The sequence below is a fragment of the Acanthisitta chloris genome, unplaced genomic scaffold (assembly GCF_000695815.1).
Source record: "Acanthisitta chloris isolate BGI_N310 unplaced genomic scaffold, ASM69581v1 scaffold6354, whole genome shotgun sequence".
Taxonomy (NCBI): Eukaryota; Metazoa; Chordata; class Aves; order Passeriformes; family Acanthisittidae; genus Acanthisitta; species Acanthisitta chloris.
The window spans coordinates 104943-120815 of record NW_008668676.1 but is presented as its reverse complement, the minus strand read 5'-3'; the positions used below and the strand labels follow the sequence as shown (position 1 = coordinate 120815).

The following is a 15873-nucleotide window of genomic DNA, read 5'->3' as shown; positions in this document are numbered from 1 at the left end:
AATACACAATTGAGAACCTCTGATTGGGTTTTAAAGTTGGGTCACTTCTTTTACCAGCTGCTGCATTTAGTAGCAATTAATTGCAGGAAGGCTTTTGAAGTCTGTGAGGTGATGTAATTTAAAAAACCCTCAAACATCTTTATTCTCAGTCCTAGGCCTCTGAAGCAAAGTGTCAGACTTTATGTGGTTCATTTTGATGTTGTGGTGATTTATAAAGTCACAGCTGTTGGCATAATCAGCTTACATAAGGATGTCCACTTTCAACCAGTCTTCATTTTTTCTCTGAGTTAGTTAATATGGTAGAGTGAAAAGTGTGAAAAGATGAATCAAAAAGTAAGAAGCCTAAAAAAAGGATATGTAGATGGATATAATGTAGATATGCTATCTAAAAGACTCTAGCTCGTAAACTGACCTCATGAATTTGAGAAGCTCAATGATTTTTGAGTGCTCTGGTTTTACAGCCAACATGCCAACACCTCATTAGGTGCTGAAATATTTAATACTTTTGTTATGGATAGCTTCTACACATTTGCATGAAGAAAATACTGAAGTGTTTTGTTTAAGTAAGAGTATTCTGGATATGCTGTGGAAAAAAATTCATTTTGCTCACCAGTGCTAGAAGAGTTTTAAATTAAGTTCTAAACTCCTGTGGAATTAAATGCTAAAGAGCTATTAAAAATTAAGGGCAGTCAAAAGCTGCAGGAAGTATTTCTAATGCTTGAAAGTGAGCGTTTTGAGTAGTTAGAGTAAATGCATTTCATTTCTGAGCAGCCTAATTTATGGAAGTTCTGCCTCCATTTGTACAGGATTACAAACAGAGTGAATTACTGAGTGACCAGAGTGCAGCTGGTGGGGAAAGCTCAGAGAGTATAGCCCTGATCCGTTAAACAAACTGGATTGTTGTCATTTCAAAGGATTCAAAATGAAAAACATTTAAAAAATAAATTGCATGCCTTAAAAGAATGCAGGGAAGGAGATTTAAATGGAAGTAAAATGTTAATGCTATGAAGAAGCAATGGGTTGTACCATACCAATAATACAACGTGATAGGTGGTGATATTACGATAGAGAATTTTGCTAATCTATTTTAAGAAAAACAAAAGCAGATTTACAAACAATGAGAAATATCTCTTGGTTCACTATGAACCTGCTCCTTTTACACTTTTTAAGTGAAGGGTAGTTCTGACTTACTTAGAATGTTGTGCATGTCAGTTTATCTCCTCTATCATAGCTTCACACTGTTTTCACTGGAAGTGAAAAGTTGCATTGGAAGTGTCTTCCACTTACTTAAGTGTGTAGAGAGGTATTATGTAGGGTAAATGGAAGTATGAGGGATTAATGTGCTTTTAAATAGACTTGTGAGCAAATAGGCTGATTTAATGTTTATAGAATTCAACCAGAATCCTTCCTTTACCAATGGAAAGGGAATGCATGTTCTGTGTTTGATCTTCTTTCAAATGTGAATATTATTTGAACATTTAGAATTACAGATAGGTTGACTGGAAGGCACTTCTGGTGGTCATCTGGTCAGAGCTCCTGCTTGGAGCAGGACACTAGTTATCACTGGATTAAAGCAGTTCCAGATACAGACCTTTGTGCCTCTTTTAAGTTAATGAGGTTTCTGCTTTCCAGTCCAGCAATTTCTCAGTGCCCCTTTGAAGTGCAGCTCTACTCTTCAGCTATCAACCAGCCCTCTAACTTAGTATCGTACACAGGTTTGCTGATGGTACATCATTTTACATACATGATTCTGTCACATCATTCAAGGTACTGGTGAATTTATTGATCTGTATCAGCCCCAACAGCAACCCCAGGGTGCTCTTACTGTTGCTAGCCAACAACTGAAGCAACTTGAAGCCATCAGGTCTTCAATCCTGCCTGTCCAGATAGTTTCCAACCACTCTAGCAATCCATCTGGCCTCAGCTTACTGTTATGTGTGTGCTACGGGAGGTGGTGCCAGGAGCCACAGATCAATCAAGGTGTGTTGTATCCTGTCCCCTTAGCTGTGATAGGGCTGTTCACATCTATCAGATGTCATATGCCCTTGGTAAATCTGTGTTGAATCTTCCTGATTACTTTCTTAGCTTTCACATGGCTAAGGGGACAAGCTCTGAGCATTTTTCCAGAGACAGAGATGGTGCTGACTGGACACAGGCACTGCTTCTCGCCTCCTTAGAAATGACTGTGTGTTAGTCCTTTTCCAGTCTGTTGAAGACTTTCTGTGATAACTGTTTTTCACAAGCAGTAGGCAGTTGCCTCACAAGCATGTCTGCTGTGTCTCTTAGCAACTTTTAGTGTAACCTGTCTGGCTCTGCATTTGAATACATCCAGCTTCTCTCAGCAGTTGCTGGACCCTCTCATACTTAGCCCTCTCCTTCCCAAACGCTGCTCGTAAAAGCAGAGGTCTGGGTGCAGGCTTTGCCTGTGAAGACTGGGGCAAAAAGGATGTTGAGTCATTCGGCCTTTTCCATATCATCTGTGATATAGGGTTGTCTTCCCCTTCACTGGATGGCCACACATACTTTCATGCTTTTAAAATTCCCTCTCATTACCCTACGTGTCTATGGCTAGTTTTAGCTCCAGCTGAGCTATGGCCTTGCTGATTTAAGGGAAATAGAGTGAAAACAAGGCATGTCAAACTCTGAGTGTTACATTGAGCAAGTATTTATGTAATTTTTTTCAGGAACCAGTGATCCTGGAGACTGCCCAGTCATCATGGCTCATGCTACTGTCCATGTGGGTTGTACTGTTCCTCAGTTACTGAGAAGTGCTAGCAGAATTTTTCCCTCTCATTCTGCACTGGGGGTGTTGAGGCACTCTGCTCTTTGTTACTGCACAGTGAATGGGTAGGTTATCCACTTTCTTCTTTGTTTTTGTTTTTTTTAAAAGAGAATGCCATGGTAACACTGTCAAAATCAAACTGCCAAGTTATTACAGACCTGTAAATACTTACTTAACTCCCAATTATATATTTACATTTAATTCCTATTTAGATTTATGTCATCTGTAATCTGGATTACACTGGTAAATTGTTATGTTAATAGAAATTCATATCAGTAGGGGACAGTAGCACAGCTGTCAAAATGACAATTATCTTTGTTTTCTTTTTGTTGCAGCACAATAAAATCAAAAAGGAAAATGGATCATCTAGAGAGGACAGCAAATAATTTTCGCCAGGAGGTTAGTGTTCTGTTCTTTAGGATGCAAGTGATTTTTTTTTTTTTTTTTTGCTGTGAAGATAATTGCATTAGATAATTGTATTTGATTCTTAGGCTCCATTTTGTCTTCTGCTGGAGTCTGTTTTACTTCTTTCCCTCCTCATTTTTCATACTTGATATTGTTATAAAATTACCATATTTTGTGCTCAGTATATGAACTGTAATGAGTTATAGAAATTGTCAGTGACACGTGATGCTGTTTATGTTGGACAAGAAAGTTAATGAATTCTGGTCAAGTATGGATTATAATAAGTGATGAAAATGCAGGGATACCTGTCATTGTTCACAGGCTTCTCAGATTTTTATGGATTTTTGCAATTCTAGTTCAAATTTGACGTTAAAAAATGTGGGAAATGTCCTTTTATAACACAGGAGGTAAGAAGAAGTGTGTAGACATTTTGAAGGGAGAGATGATAGTTGTAAAAAGGATCTTAGTTTGTATCTATTATAATTCACAGATGTGAGGAAGATAAAGCATTGTTCTCCATCCAAATGCAGAAGTGCTTATTCTGGATCTCAGTTTTGAGCAGTAAGCATTCTTTTTGGAATGTTCAGAGGTGAACATACTCTTGTATTTCATACAGCTATTTCCTTTCTGTAATAAGCTGAAGTAGATGTGTTGAAATTTTTAATGCTGGGAGAATGACTGTGACTTCAGTTCTCAAAAATGTTTGACTAGCGAAACAATTCTGCATTTTTCTCAAGACTTTTCAGGAGACGTTAGGGCACTTTTTGACTGAAAAATCCCATCTTTAATGCCTGGAGCCGGGAAATGGTGCCCAGCTATTCTCCATTGTTTAGTGAGTGTCTCAGTCTGGAGTAGCTATTTGTGGCAGGCCAGTCGTTCATGTGCTGCACAGCAGGGCAAACTGTGTTCTCAGACACACTACGCAGATGCTGGGGGGTGTGTGTACAAAATAAAGTCCTTCTCTGATAGGTTTTTCCCTAACTATAGTTGAGAATAAGTCACACAAGCCAAGCAAACTCTTCCCAAAAGGAAGGTGTGTGGAGGGGAGACACAGGGAACCCCCAGAATAGAAGATTGACCACGTGTGACGTGGACTGGAGATGGATGAGACAAATGCAGCCTCACACTGCCTGTTACCAGAGCTGTCAGGGAGTGAGCCAGCTTTGGGAACTGTGTGTTTCAGAGCTGTGCCTCAGCTGCTCACACCTAATGCCAGCTCTTTCTGGAGTGTGGAGTAGCATTGCTTGTGGACACACAGCTGCTCCGGTGGATCCAGTTTACCCGAGGAAATCAGCGTAGAGACAGGCACAGACAACTGCATGTTCTTGTTTACTTCTGACATGCAAAATATCATTGCACTTTATGGGGTGTTTTTTTATATTGGATATTTCTGATTGCTTGGCTTGATTACTTTTTTCTGCTCAACATAGGTTGCTGGAAAATACATGGAAAATGGATCGTTATGAGGTGTTGGAAGCTCTGGGGTGGTGCAGGGCTCTGTAAGGCCTGAGGAAGAGAAGGAAGCTGTATGGGATAGGTGAAAGAGCAGGGCTCAGTTCTTGCTACTGCACATTCTCTGCATATCAGAGGATTATGCTGTTTCTTTTTTTAATGCTTGATTTATTCTTTGTTACTTTATTTCTGACCACTTTAAACTCAGTTTATTTTAAATTCTCTGCTCGGTTTTAAATTCCATAGAATCAGCTGTTAGCTTCCCTCAGCCAGTATTGCCTTATTTGGCCATTTCAGTCCTGTAAAAGATGAAAGAATCATAAATCTGTGTTGCATTAGTGTGAATGCTACAGAACATTGCCTGTTGAAGAGTGATAATGTGAAGGAGCAGGGCAAGAAAAAGTGCCTAACGCTTTCTTGAAACAGCTGCAAAATCTGGAGTCCTGTGTCCTTCTCCCTCTCACTGCAGCCTTGTTCTGGACGAGTTGTATACTCTTGTGATGGTCCAAAACACTGGCTGAATCTCTTTGATCACCCTGACTCAAATTTAATTTTTGAAATAACTTTATACTAATTAAGAATTAAATTTCCACTGCTCTGTCAGCTCTCTCAGGCAAATAACAAATTCGGGATTGTACTGAAGAGCAAAGAAGGGAATGAAGAAGATCCAAAGTTAATGTCCATTTCCTGCACTTAAGGTTTCTCCATCAGAACAGCCATTTCATTTCAGTCGTGTATCTGACATTTCTCTTGTTAGCTTAGACTGACTGCAATCCTCATTTAATACTGTTTGCCAAAGTTTGCTCCTCTATTTTGAATTAGCAAATGTCCTGCTGTTTAATGGGACAGGGGACATGTTAAGCTATTGCTTCATGAATAAATTAATTTCCTGCCATGTGTTTTAAATTACAGCACAGTTGCTTAAAGTTAAAATTTGGTTTTGATCTGTTTGATCTTGCACAAATGAGAAATGGTAGAGTTGTGGTGGCATGAGTGTTTCCTAGTGCGGTAAGTGACATCAGCATTTTTTAACAGAGTAAAATCTGTGTATTGCCCTGTACAGAAAATGTTCAGGGCATTGCTTTCTTAGAGGAAAAAGGTTAGTAAGTTACACTCAAAAATACCTGAAAAGGAAGGACAGGGAGGGGATGATCAAATCCATGTTGTACTGATGGGCACCAAAGAGTTGAAGTGAGGAGCTCATCCCCAGTGGCCCTATTGCAAAATCCGCTTTCTATTTTGCATCTTTTTTTAAAAAAAAAAACACTTTAAAAGTGGTATCAACCACAGCTCTGACATCCACCCCCATATGGTTGCCAAACAAAAGCTCTTCTGTTAACCAGCAATGAAACCTTGTGTCATGGTTTCCCTGTGTTCATAGATCACATGTGGTCAAATGGCTGCGTGTGTATACCCAGTCACACAAGGCTTGTTGGTTCTTTCATTGCTTCATTAATGAATAATCTTTCAGTAATGCATTTAATTACTTAATTAAAACTGGATACAGATAGAGAATTCTCCCTGGGACTTCAGTAGCAGCTGATCTACTTTAAGTTTCCTTTGTCTTTCTATCAGAGACTGTTTTACTTTATTGCTGAAAGGTGCAGGAGTGTGTGCCTTGTACAGAGTCAGAAGCATCTCAAAAGAGATAACTAGCAACTGCTTCTCTTTATAGTTATGTTATCTTCAACTGAAATAAAGTAAATTTGTCTAGAATCTTAGAATAACACTGACAAAAGTGACAGACACGATGGGCTGTAAGCAGAAGAACATTTCTCCATTCAATGACTGTATGAGTGAATCACAGAGTGGTTTGGGTTAGAAGGGACCTTAATGATCATCTAGTTCCAACCCCCCTGCCATGGGCAGGGATGCCATCCAGTAGGCCAGTTTGCTAAGGGCCACATCCAGCCTGGCCTTGAACACTTCCAGGGATGGAATAGTTTTTGTTTCTCAGTGGAAAAAATAGGTAATGAAATGCTGCAGATAACTTGGGAGGTGATAGATACCTCATGCACAGCTTCTTGAGTGCTTTTGCTGCAAGTGATATCTACATATCATAATGGCTTATATTTTCCTTCTGTTAGGTAATTACACAAGCAAAAGTGTGTGGAATCACCAATGAATCGGAGACAGTCAAAAGACTTCGTTTGGCTGTTGCAGACAAGGATTTTACTTTCAAAGCAGGACAGTGGTAAGATCTTTTGGTATTTGAAGGGAGGAAATTGCTAACAGAAATCCTCTATAAGAAGGTATTAAAAGGCCTCTGATCCTTGAGCCTTGGCAAAAAAATCATTAATTTAGATAATACAACATTTTATTATTGGGTGTTCTGTCAAACAGCTGATATTTAGCATAATTTTACAATAGTCATTAAAAATATGCTGATATTAAAAGGACAGAAACGAATAGTCTTTAAATGTTCAGTTTGAATGTTTTGGTGTTTTCCTCTGGTTTATGTATTATTTATTGTTTCTTCAAGAGTGCTTTGAAGTTCACTGCACTTCATTCTGCAAGCTGTCATTGCTGTCTTTATTTGCTAGTTGTTTTTACAGTGGAACTGAGACTGCTGCTTTGCAAGTTACTTAGTTTTGGTTTGTAATTAAATCAGAATTGCCTGTTAACTTTTATTCCTTTCTCTTGATGTTTCCACTCTGAAAATCAAGCCTGTTAGGTCAGATTAATATATCCATACAGATAGGCAAACCTGAAAATAAAAAGCTTGAGTTATTAAGCCTTTGAAACAATTAGCTGCTTGTTTAAGCACTTTTACAGGTTGGGTTTTTGTCCCAAGGAAGTAGTGAATTTTCATGTTTGTCATCTTTGCTTGTTAAAAATACTCTCAGTCACTCTCTTTACTTCTCTTAGAAATTAATTAAAAACTATGAGAAGTTGCTTTTGGCAATGGACATTTAAATGTTCTTAAACTTTTCATTGACTTGGGCCATCTGAAAGTGGTTTTGCTGGAATCAAAGTATAGCTGCCCTGGTATTAACAGCATATGTTACTCATGTCGTGCTAATATGCTGCCTTTTAAATTTAGAAGCAGAACATAAGATGTTGATTGCAATAATTTGTTTGTGAAGTAATTTGCTGCAGTTTTTGCACATGTGCAGTGACTCATATTAAATTCTTTCTTGCCAGTACTTGGAAAGTGCACTTACCCTCCAAAAATGTTTTTGAAATTATCATGCTGAAAACTGAAAGCTTTAATTATAATTACTTTTTTTCATTTTCTTCTTCCTTGAAAGTGTTCTAATGGTACTCTAAGGTATACAACAACTTTTTTGTACTTGTGGTTGCATTTTTTGATGAGCAGTACAAAACACCAGACTCCAACTTCCTGAGCAGAAAAGGCTAACTTGTTAGGATTTGCTGTAATAAGATGTTACAGCCAAAAATTGTCACTAAAATGTTTATGTTTTCTGAAAGTTTTCTAATTATCGAGTTCTTCAGAAACAAAAGTGAATTTGTTTTGCAAGCATATGCTGGCAGGTGTTGGTCTTTATCTGACTTGAAATAATAATGGAGAGACTTGTTGCTGTTACCCATTCTGATTTACTAAAACATGCATTGAGGAATATGTGTGTGATAAATATGAAAAACCACCCTGAGATATCTGGTTTACATCTTTCTGTGCCTCTCCTTCTTGTGGATTTATACATGGGAGTTTTCTTTCTTTTTTTTCCATCAGCTGTTCTTTTCCCTTGAGCTGTCACAGGTAGCATTTCTCCAGAAGCTCTCTTATCCTTCCTAACACAGCTGAGATGAGATGAGCCATCAGAAACACGAGCTAGTCCACTACAATATAGCATTATGTGCCCTGAAATCTCTCGTAATTATGGAATTGGGAAAGAGCTACTAATATAGTAAGAAATGTACATCTGCATTAGTATTTTAGAAAGGTAACAGCTGTATTTGATTTAGGTTTTGTAGTAGTGTTTGGTTTTGTGTGTTTCCCATCAGGCACGGATAAGGTTTCCCTAATATGTCAAACAGAACATTTTGACTTGTTACTTTATAGCATAAATTCTTATTTTTTCTTGTCATTAATGTAAGTCTTAAGATCACTTTCCACCAGAGGGTGGCAAAGAGCTGCAGTAGCATCGTGAGATGTTCGTTGATAGGATAAGTACTGCAATACAGGAGTTGTTCTTTCTAAGCTCTGGGAGCCTTGCTGCCAGGAGAGCTGGGCCCTGTGGGCAGTGGGGCTGCAGAAGCTGAGGACAGTGAAAGAAGAGTTCTCAGATGCCTTTATAAACCATATAAACTGAACTTTATTGGCGTAACATTTAAAATTATATCACTATTGTGTATATCACACATTTTGCATTTTTTGAGAGAAAGAGGTTATGTTTTTCTTTGTAGGGTGAAGCTTTGTGGGGAGTAAGTCAGCAAGATTTTTTTTTTTTTAAAGTCATTGACTATTCAAAGTGTTTCTCTCTCCCCTCAAGCATTTGTGATCTCCATGGAGAATACAGCCATGATGGTTAAAGTAAATACCTGTGCAGTGGGAGCCAGTCTGTATTTCTTGTTGCAGTTCTCGTTTAACTCATGCTCAGCCAGTCTAACCCAAGCTTGACTTGAGTAATGATCCTCTAGTACTTTACTTGGCATTACCTATCAGTGTGGTTGTTTCCTAAGGGGAGAAGCACAATTGGTTATAAACATTAGGTTTAGTTGAAAAAACAGAGGCTGTTATGTGCTGTAGCAAACAGAAGTATTTAAGGGTCTATGGAACACAGAGGAGTTAAAATTTTAGATCTTAACCCAACTTCTGATTTTTTTCTGATAATTATTTGGGCTCTCAAAGCCTTGCTTTGATGAGAATGATGTCTAGTTCATGTGTCGTAATGGTTCTGTAATGGCTGGTGCTGCAGAAGCTGCAGAAACCATGTGTGCTTTACTTTTAACTCAGAAAAAAAAGAGTAGGGATTTATTCCAGTTGTTTCCTGCGAACGGGAATGCGATCTGTGCCGCCGGAGGGCGCTGCAGTTCTGCTTCCAGCAACCGATTTCTCACGTGAGAAATTCTTCATCCACTTCTGGTTTGCTCCAGGTATTTCATCTTCCCAGGAAAAGAAAGTGTTTAATCTAAAGTAATTTCCCTAAAATTAGTTTCCCAATCTTCTTATGTTTGAGAATTGAAGAGCCCATGAAAGGGACCAAAAAGAGTGAGATTTAAGCCACTCTGTCAAACCATATTGTGTTTTTCTTGGTGTAATACACAAATAATTTATTTAAAACCCTCAGAGTTCTAGTCTGCTGTAAGATGTGACATCTAATGCTAAAAGTAGACTGGTTTAAAAACCTTCTAGTTTAACAAACATAATGACATGTTCCTAGATGAAAATAATTTGAGTGTTGAATTCAAGATCAGCTCCTTTTTTGGAAAACTTATGTTATGGAAATGAAGATGCTGTAAAAGAAGGGTAACTGAAACAAAAGCAGCCGTATTGTTTTGAGTGTTGTTTTCCATGTTTGGGATTGTTGGCTTCTTTTTTAAATTTTGGTTCTGGTCTGTTTTTAGGGTTGATTTCTTTATTCCTGGAGTATCTATAGTTGGGGGATTCTCAATATGTTCAAGCCCTGGCCTGTTGGAGCGAGAAGGAATACTAGAGCTGGCAGTAAAGCACAATGTTCATCCTCCTGCTCACTGGATTCACACCAAGGTAAATGAAATGCACTATGAGATTGGCTCCCTTTTATTTTTTGGTAGTTTTCTGGGGAGGTGGAGGGAGTGGCGTGTCTGATTTTAGACCACTTTGTGTATTGCCTGCAAAACTCCTGTTTACTTGTTCAACCATTTTTAATACAACCTAAATCATAAAACCATTTATTCAGTAAGGGACTGAAATTGGATGTTTATATGGTAAATATGGTTATTATGAGCTTTTGACTCCATTTGTGCCTACAGCAGACTTAAAGTGATACTGTAGTTAGAGCATATAAGGGTTCTCCTTTGGAGTTAATGAACTTTAAAATGCTGAAAACCCTCTGTTCTAACTTGTAGCCCTGAGAACAGGCAGTGTTGCACATTACAGCTGATTACTTTCCATAATTCCTAGCCATTTCTACAAATATAAACTGGGAATAATTTATAAATCACAGATAGATTATTGAGAGGGGAGCCAAGGGAGATACTTAGGTCAGTTTTTCTGAAATGATAAAAAAACAATACATCAGAATTACTGTAGTATTCTTTTAAATATGCAATATTTTTTAAGACAGACATAAGACTTGGTTTTTTTGCCATATTAGAAGTAAAGTCTGACACTTGGCTTCTTGCAGTGTTTTGTTCATCATTTACCCCATTTAACTGCAGTTAGAGGGATGACATATTTCTTCAGTGATCTGTCCTATCACCTTTTGTTCTTTTCACAGTTTCTGGGGACTCTTTCAGGATTTTTGATGTCGTAAATCAGTTTGTTGTTGCTGAGTTTTCTGGTTGAATTTGTAGGATAAATCTTTAGTTAAGGGGTAAGCTAGGTCAAACCTGATGTGGTGGAGCAACCCCCAGGGCATATATGGACTCTTGTAGCTAACCAGAAGTGCATGCTTTTCCTTGGGAAACAAGCAGAAAATAACTGCAACCTAGGATTTGAAAAGGTTATGTGTATGGTGAAAAAACTGATAGTTAATTGTTTAAAAGTTACTTCTAAAGGAAGTTGATATCTCAGGGTAAAAGACGTTATGGGAATAGTTAGCACTCGTGTACTCACTCTATCTGGTTTTTTCAGAGGTATTTATTACTGTATATAGTACTGTAATATTACTGTATATAAAATCATAAATTTTAGCACCATGTGTTTTATAGCTTTAGGAAAATTTAGCCTTTTCTTTAGATAAACATCCATGTAAAGTATTGATTGCTTCACTTCTCTGCCTGAGCTATGTTTATAAACCAGGCTAAAGGACACCATTTTTTCATCGTATTGCTCCAAAATTTTACTGTTTTATCTCGTAAACTGTCTTAGTGTTATCATTGTCATGGACAAAGCATGGCAATATGTGGGAGACTGCTGGTTAAGAGAGATTATTCCCATCTCCCAGCCTGATGAACTATTACTGGTTAAGGTGGCAGGTCAGATGACAGTGAGATTGTTTCTCCATATAAATGCTTATGTCCTCCAAGGATACCACATTCTGTGTCCTCCTGCTGCCATGTGAATCTGAAACACTTGTGGATTCATCTATCTCTAAACCAGAATAAAACATGGTGGGGAAGCCTGGCAGTGGGTGTGAAAAGGGAGACAAAATCAGTTTCAGATAATGAACTCTGATTGTCTTACACTATAATTGAAAAACAATACTTTATACAATAATTAAGAAAGGCAAGAAAGTTGGGTCACATTTTTTTAAATATTCATTCTTTACTACTTTAGAAAGCTGTGTGTTCTGTGCAGTACCTGTGTCCAAGGGCCTCCTCCTTCCTCCTGGTGCATGTTCAGACCTTTGTTGTCTATGCACTTGTCATTAATGGAACTCTTTTTGTTTCAGTTATTGTTTCCTGATATCAAAAGTACTCTTTGGAGGAAGGGTTTTCATTCTCTAAGCTAAATTTTCAGCAGTTCTTGTGGCTTAACTTGTTTTTCTCTCCTTTCACACCTTGGTTTCTCTGTCCTCTTCATTTTATTTTTTTAAATCTATATTCTGCTCTTGTCCTCCCATGCTGGGACAAATTTTTAAGAAATAATTTCTTATGTGCAAGTGGTCAATAAGTTTTCCCCTGATTTTTCTTCTACTGTGTCTCTGTAGTTGCAAATGCAGAAGTGATTCTACAAGAAATATTCTTGTGGAGACTGCTTCACTTCTGGGTCTTTTTCAGGAATGGGGATGGAAGAACCTTCCCACATCTGTGCAACTCATTCTGACTTCCTTCTGTGACCTTATAGCAAGGCCTTTTTTGACACGAGGCTGGGTTTGGGTACAAGTGTGACCTCGGAAGTTAACCTCAGGTTTGCACAGCCACATATTGCTGTTGGAAAACTCTTGTGTGAATCATTCCTCTTCCAGCACTTATGAGAGTGATAAGGGGTCATCACCATCCTGCCTTACCATAAGACTGAAACTTTTGGAAGTAAAACTAGATCCCTAGAGACCATGTGTTACTTCAGAGAGCTGGAGATTATATTTTAAAGCACTTCTGTTTTCCCCTCACTGGTCAATAAAAATGCAAAATCACAGCCCAGCAAGTCTTGTGCCTGGGCTGCAGGAAGTGTAAGATTTCAACTTTTGCTTTTAGTTTTGAAATTAAATGTCTTCTTTTCTATCCTAGTGTACTCTTGACTCAGAAGTGGCTCTGCGAGTGGGAGGTGATTTCTTCTTTGATCCTCAGCCTGGTGACTCCCCAGTAAACCTAGTGCTGATAGCAGGGGGTGTTGGAATTAACCCATTGTTTTCTATACTGCTGCATATAGCAGATCTTCATGCATACCATGAAGAAGGTAAAGGAAAAGGACACAAAATTTTAACAGCGAAGCTGTACTACAGTGCAAAAAATACAACTGAGCTCTTATTTAAGGTAAATAAAAAGTGGTTTTTTTAACATAGATCTTAGCTATTCAGCTACTAGTGTGGATATCAATCTGTTGCCAAATTCCAGAGAGTCCCTCTGTGTAAGAAACTGTACAAACTAAGACCAAAGTCACTTCCTGCCTCAAATCCCTTGTGTGTGTTGTTTGTACACTTATGCCAGTGCACAAATTAAGGCTGTTACTGGACATACCTGGTCTCACTGACTTTGGTGAGAGGTCAGTTACCCCTAAATTTTACTGTAGCCCTGCATTTGACTATAATCTCATAAAAACATCATAGTATACTAAAGATTATATATATGTATATACACACTAATAGCATGCATAATGCCATAATACTATAACCACATAGACTCAGTATAGATTGTATTGAATTTAAAGACTAAAAAGAGCAATTACATCCAGAGGAAATACTTTCTAAAACAACAGGGAAGCTTTATTGATAATGCATTAGTTATTATTGAGCACTAGTGCATGAATGAAGGATTTATAGCTGCTTTTAAAATTGCTTGTGCAGTACTTCATCATTTACTCAGCAGTTAAAGATCAGTTGTCACACTCAGCCATTAAGGGTCATTGGTAACATTTTAGGGTCAAATTAGCACAGCTTCTATAAATAAGTATCTGAAATTATTTAAGTCCCTTCAAAGTACTGAAAGCTTTTCATTTTAAGGTAAAGGTGAAAATCTGTTGTGATTGCAGAAACTTTGTATAGGATCCATCACTAGTTTTTTTTCTGTACTTCTACCGTTTTCCTAGAGCGGAAGTTATTTGCTTTCTTTGAAAAGTTATTTGTTTGTTTGAGAAGCAGAATAATAAGCTGGAGGGTGACATTACTGTCCTGGGTCTGCTACTTGTTCTGGATGTGCTCTCATGTCCCAGGCTGAGGCACTGCTGCTGAGAATCTCCTTAGTGCAAATGGTAGAAGCATACAGTGTTAGAGTTACAAAAGATAGCAAGTCAATAGTAGAGGTACTAGTGGAACAGGGCACAGCAGTGTCAATCTGTGCTGCTCTTCAGTCCATGTCTTTTTAGGGATTCAGGAACAGATTTGTCTACAAAGTAGAATCAGTCAGGGTTTTTTTTGTTGAGTAGCCCATAGTAGACTCTGCAGTGTAGTAACTAGTTAGCAAACAAACAGTTAACAAAATGAGCTAATTTACCTATTCACAGAGTAGAAGTTATTTTTACTTCAGAATATTTGAAAGACTTTCCAGTGTCCATTCCAGCAGTGAAAAATCCCAAATAGTGCAGAATCTGAAGCCTCTGGAGTTTTGGTGGTGACTTAGCACAGCTGTGATTTAGGGAACTGAAAATTACAGTTTCTACTTTCTACTCTGGTAATAAATAACATTAGCATTACACTGTAGCTGGTTTTATTTGGAGAACATGAGAAAATATATGGAAAACCCATGTGGAAGTGGAAGGAGAAAACAGTGAGAATTTATAAGGGGAAGAAATGGGGAAGTGACATTAAGTGGTTCTTAGGCCCACATCTTACAGATGGCAGCCTATCACAGAAAGGGAGGGAAGTCTAACACAGAGCTGTCAGGGTATTCACATTTGAGGTCTGGGAGTTGTGTGCATGTGTGCAGCTCAGCCCTGTGGAAAAGCCCATCAGGTGCTCAGTGCTGAAATGCAAGAGTCTTGTTCTTGGTAGTAATCACTGATGTTCTGGGCCTGTGTGCATACATCTGCTTTGATTTAATGGCCTGTGGTGTGAGCAAGTGTGTTTAATGTTACAGAAAAACATTCTTGGTTTGATGAATGCATTTCCTGGAAAGATCACGTGTTGTTTCCACCTCACCCAACAGCAGTCACAGATCTGTAAAGAGCTTCAGCCACATGTCAGAGGTAAATGTGATGGTGATGTCCAGAGGTGTCATCAAACTTCAACTTTAGATACCATCCTAGAAGATGAAGTTATTATGCATAATTTAGTGTATTTATATTTAAAGGTTCAAAATGAGATGTAATAACCTAAATAATTTCACTGTACGTATTAGGCTTTGCAGAAGAATTTTCCCTTTGCAGTTTTAGCTTTCCTTTGTTAGTTCTAAACTTCATACTGGTATTTCCCACTGCAAACTTTATTCCAGAAACTATTAAACAAAGTATTTACGTGGGATTGATGAAAGATAAGCTGACTGCTTGTAGTGATACTTCATGTTTCTATTTCTGTTGTATTTGTGTTAGAGATATTTAGCTATTTTTTTCATCCAAATGTGGGATTTTTCGCTGTATGTAAGGCATGTACTCCTTCAGTGACTAATGCCCTCTGCATTCCAAGTGGAAGTACTGATCTAAATCCCCAGAAGAGCAAATGGTTTTGGAAGCTTCAAATCTCAATACTTATTATCCTGAAATAGGCCAGGCATTTTTAAGAAATGAGTGCTTGAATAACCAGACATTTCTTTTTGAATTGACTTAATGATTAATATTTCTAATTTCCTACTTTTTTCTTTGTCAGAAGGAAGAATATCTGAAAAGGATCTAGAAAAACATATATCTGACAATACTTTATGGTACATCTGTGGTCCACCTCCAATGACAGAATCTATATCCAAACTGTTATCTAACATGGGTGTGCCTAGAAACTGTGTTTTCTTTGAGAAATGGTGGAAGTGACATCTGCTGAACAGAAGATACATTATTTTCTTCCAGTGCATTTTGATGAGCTAAAATGTACACAAATGGA

The 15873-nt window shown here is 37.9% G+C and overlaps 1 protein-coding gene across 1 annotated transcript; it reads left to right on the top strand.

Moving 5' to 3' along the window:
* Window positions 1–2689: 2689 nt before the first annotated feature.
* On the top strand, window positions 2690–15873 carry OXNAD1 (oxidoreductase NAD-binding domain containing 1). Its single transcript, XM_009072993.1, has 7 exons — window positions 2690–2847; window positions 3118–3181; window positions 6727–6833; window positions 10169–10310; window positions 12917–13162; window positions 14921–15029; window positions 15646–15873. The coding sequence occupies exons 1-7, from the start codon at window positions 2717–2719 to the stop codon at window positions 15801–15803; spliced, it is 957 nt and encodes a 318-aa protein (XP_009071241.1). The 5' UTR covers window positions 2690–2716; the 3' UTR covers window positions 15804–15873.